The sequence below is a fragment of the Limulus polyphemus genome, unplaced genomic scaffold (genome assembly GCF_000517525.1).
Source record: "Limulus polyphemus unplaced genomic scaffold, Limulus_polyphemus-2.1.2 Scaffold6495, whole genome shotgun sequence".
Lineage (NCBI taxonomy): Eukaryota > Metazoa > Arthropoda > Merostomata > Xiphosura > Limulidae > Limulus > Limulus polyphemus.
The window spans coordinates 24,545-29,092 of NW_013672105.1; the positions used below are offsets into that span (position 1 = coordinate 24,545).

At 36.1% G+C, this 4,548-nt stretch overlaps 1 protein-coding gene across 2 annotated transcripts in view; it reads left to right on the forward strand.

The window, feature by feature from the left end:
- Window positions 1-4,548, forward strand: part of LOC106473772 (type I iodothyronine deiodinase-like) — a 28,578-nt gene extending 24,030 nt beyond the window's left edge. For both annotated transcript variants that reach the window (XM_022402167.1, XM_022402166.1), the window contains 2 exons: window positions 3,669-3,855; window positions 4,482-4,548. In XM_022402167.1, the coding sequence (XP_022257875.1) occupies window positions 3,669-3,855; window positions 4,482-4,535 (241 nt within the window). In that variant the 3' untranslated portion in view covers window positions 4,536-4,548. The remainder of the gene's footprint in view (window positions 1-3,668; window positions 3,856-4,481) is intronic.

Genomic DNA, 4,548 nt, shown 5'->3' on the forward strand with positions numbered 1-4,548 from the left:
TGAACCCCACGTGAAGCAGAAGCCAACAATACGGAGACCTTTACGGAAGAAGATACGTCCCGTAAAATTAAAAGACTGTTGAATTGTAATTTTGTGATTGTAATTTTGTATATTTAATTAAGTTATTGTTAATTGTTATTGGTTTATTGTAAGTGGCTATTGTTCGGGACGAACAATACTAAGGAGGGGGCAGTGTTGCGTCAGCGAGGTCACGTGACTAGTGTCACGCCACCTGCTTTCTAGAACTATCCCGTTCCTTCGGGAGTGCTCTAGCATTTACTAGATTGGGGGGTGGTCTGATATATATATATAAGATGGTCACGGCGTGACGTGACAATGTGTGTGTAGATAGTGAGTAATTGATCTGCAGTCAGAGAGTATTATTGAAGTTGAGCACGTTCGTTGTTATAGCGTTTGTTTTAGCGCGATTGTTGAAATTAAGTGTATCGTAAAGTTGTATTCGGAAAGAATAGACCAGTTTTATTAAGTAAGGACTTGTGTCGCTAAAGTTTCGTAGGAACGAATTTATGGGAAATCAATTAACAAACGGAGACATAACAGTATTTTTTTCAATCGGTTTACCTTCAAGAAATTTTTAGCGAGCAAATGTTCACTTTTTGTAATGTTTTCCTGTTTATTACTTTTATCTATTTAAGCTTAACATAGATTAAACAGGCACATTCTTCAAGTACTTGTCCGGGAATATCGCACGTGGATTCTTTCCATGAATTTATTTTTCGGCGAGTATTTGAACATTCATTGACATCACATTAAGTCACTCTACCTGTTTTATACTTTTTTTACTACCCGTTGCTGAATCTCAAAATAAATAGCAATTTAAGAAATGTAAATAAAGGATCAATATTGTTGTGATTAGACTGGTGCGTTTTCTTTTACTATCGTAATGGCGGACGCACCACGTGATTGATTAATGGTAACGCACGTGAAATTTAGGTCAGTTGTAGATAAACCCCCGAGATGAAAGGATACAATGACTTTTAATGACCCTTCATGTCTTCAAGGGCCGGCATCCTTTACATACTGGTTAGGCTTCCTTATGACTATTACATGTTACTTTTCTTTTTTGCCCCCAGTGGCACAGCGGTGTGTCTGCTGACTTACAACGCTAGAATCCGGGTTTCGATACCGGTAGTGGGCAGAGCACAGATAGCCCATTGTGTAGCTTTGTGCTTTATTACAAATAAACAAAACTTTTCTTTTTAATGTCATAATGTGTACTACACGAGTATTTTGAACTTTGGTATCGTCGGCACTAGATATGGGAAATAGTTGTTAATTTTGTATTTTTATTCGGTTTCGCTCAATTTCTTAGAATTATATACTTAATGTAGTTCTCAATGAAGTCTAAATGTTTAAACCTTACTATACTGCATCATATTAAATCAGTAGAATAATAATATAAACAAAATGTTTGTCGGGAAATGATTCTTAAGTGATAAGTACTTGTATCAATAACTAACGACTTTTGAAATTATCATAAACCTCATTTTTACAGAAGCTATTTTTATTATCTACAGTTACTGTGAAAAATTACATGAACCAGTCTTTCTTCTATCAATTAAGTATTCCTAACGGATGTACGAGTGATTGTTAGTTTTTCTTTTTTGTCTTAAGTTTTCCAATGCTATAGCTTTGAATGTGTAATTTTTTTTCATAACCAAGGGTTCATAAATAAGTTCTGAGCTCCACACTTGGGGAAGAAAGTCAACTCCCCGTGTGTTCGTAATCTCGGCGATGAAAATAGTCTTAATCGCCTTTAACCATCCTGAAACTTATCAATAATAACTGTTTTTTTCAATAAACTAAATAACATTCGGTGATATATAGTTTAAGATATGCTTTTAAACAAATACAATTCAATAAGTACACTATACTGGCACCGTTACGTATACACAGTCGGGTGATGTATTATTATGACATCATGGTCACATTATATGGTGTTTTATATCGACATCATGGTCACACTATACCGTACTTATGGGTATAGAGATCATTGTCCATAGTCATACTCAAGCTGTTTTGAAATGCAATTACTAAGTTGTCTTCAGCATGTTCTAATTTGTCTACATGCCCAGTGTCCATAGTTGTGGTAAGTGATCGTCAGAATAGGGGAAGTTGCTTTTTACCAACGGAGATAACGACCGTAACTGTACACCTGTTGAAGCTAAGTCAGTCAGATATGTCTCACTTTACCAACAGAGATAACGACTGTAGCTGTACACCTGTTGAAGCTAAGTCAGTCAAGGATGTCTCACTCTACCAACGGAGATAACGACCGCAACTGTACACCTGTTGAAGCTAAGTCAGTCAAGGATGTCTCACTTTACCAACGGAGATAACGACCGCAACTGTACACCTGTTGAAGCTAAGTCAGTCAAGGATGTCTCACTTTACCATTAGAGATAACGACTGTAACTGTACACCTGTTGAAGTTAAGTCAGTCAGGGATGTTTCACTTTACTAACAGAGATAACGACTTTAGCTGTACACTTGTTGAAGCTAAGTCAGTCAAGGATGTCTCACTTTACCAACGGAGATAACGACCGTAGCTGTACACCTGTTGAAGCTAAGTCAGTCAGGGATGTCTCACTTTACCAACAGAGATAACTACTGCAGCTGTACACCTGTTGAAGTAATGTCAGTCAGGGATGTCTCACTTTACCGTTAGAGATAACGACCGTAGCTGTACATCTGTTGAATCTAAGTCAGTCAGGGATGTTTCACTTTACAAACAGAGATAACGACCGTAGCTGTACACCTGTTGAATCTAAGTTAGTCAGGGATGTCTCACTATTGACTGGAAGCTTTAAGCCTCGGTAGAACTTAGTTTTAGGTGTAGTTTTGCTGTTATAAACGATCAATTTTGCTAGTTTCTAACTTCAATGTGGAAACGTTGAAGACTTCTTCAAATATTTTTCTTTCAAGTCCTTTTATTCTACACCATTAAACAATTATTGACCTGTGTCTGGGGGTAACAGATCACTAATTTTTTTATTCTATCCATCTTCAGTTTCACGAAAATATGATTAAATAGCGATATCATATCCTTCATCTTCAGGCCTACTTGTAAATCGTAGTTTAACATCTCGTTCAAGTATTTGAGTAATAAATCAATAAGATTTAGAAACTGTTCACTTTTCAAACTATGTAAGCCCATCACGTGATCCTACTAATAAGCGAATAAAGTTCTCACCTATAATTTAAGCATAATGTTCCTATAGCGATGGCAAGATTTCTGACGATGTTTGTAAACTACATTTAAATGTATCGGTTGGTTTCACTGTAAAGCAAATTTCTGCTGCGACGAACACGTGCGTGATAACGGCCTTGATAACTGTTGCCTACCTTACCAAGGTAACAGTTAAAATGTTTATACCACTTGAAGAAGAATTTATGCTAAAAGGCTACAATAATATTAAATATCAATAAATGGTCATGTACCCCCTCCATCGCCCAGATGAAGTTTGGGAGGTATTTTAGATGTCTGTATAACTCGGTTTGTTCTTGTATTAGGGTCAGTCAACAAGCTATCATCAATACTTATAGTATTTTACACCCGTGAACACTAATAACTTGTCCAAGTGTAGCGTAAAATCAATCGATTTACATCCAGCCTAAGGTTATTTTTTGTTGTTGTATTTCCCCAGGTCAATTGAAGAAAGAATTAAAGCAGCCCTCTTTCTTTTGGAGAATGAAGAACTGCCCTGCCCTCTTCTGGTAGATTTAATGACTAACGAAGCCAACAAAGGTTACGCAGCTTCTCCTGAACGTCTGTACATAATCAAGGAAGGAAGAATTGTTTACGAAGGAGGACTGGGCCCCATGGATTACAAAGTGAGTGATATAGTTATAATTGCTAAGGGTTATTTATCAACAAACGTTTTGAAACTACTGGCCTACCCTTCTTTCTTAGTTTAAACAAAAAATAACGCTAAAAACTATATTTCGATACTCGTGGAGGACACAGTACAGATAGCCTATTGTGTTGTTTTGTGCCTAACAACCTTTGGTAAGAAACAAATTACATCTCATCAGGTGTAAGTGGATTAGCTTTGTTTACAATCATATCAGTTACTTAACTACAATTTACTTGTGCTGTAAGAACTAATAATGAATATCGCAACCCTTAAAACATAAATACATATCTCCTGTGTACAATTAGTATTAAGATCTTTTGTTACTTTTTATTAAGAAGGATGGAACATTCGAATTACACACAGGTTGTTAGACGTGGTTATAGTTTTTAATTAATTCAGTAAAAAACATTAAGTCTTAAAAACTACCAGTAACTAGCCCTCAAAGACAGTATGCGAGACACTCATAACAGAGGCTGTCGTCGTTATCAGAGACTGAATGCCACATATTAATTTCTTACTGGTAGCTTAAATATATAACCCAATAGTGCCCGGAGCAAGTTCTATTCAAAATATTTTACATTGTTTGTTTTACTGTCATTTCAGGTAGAAGAAATAGAAGAATGGTTGCAGAAGTACAGGAACGAAAGCAACAAATAATAGTTTACACTTA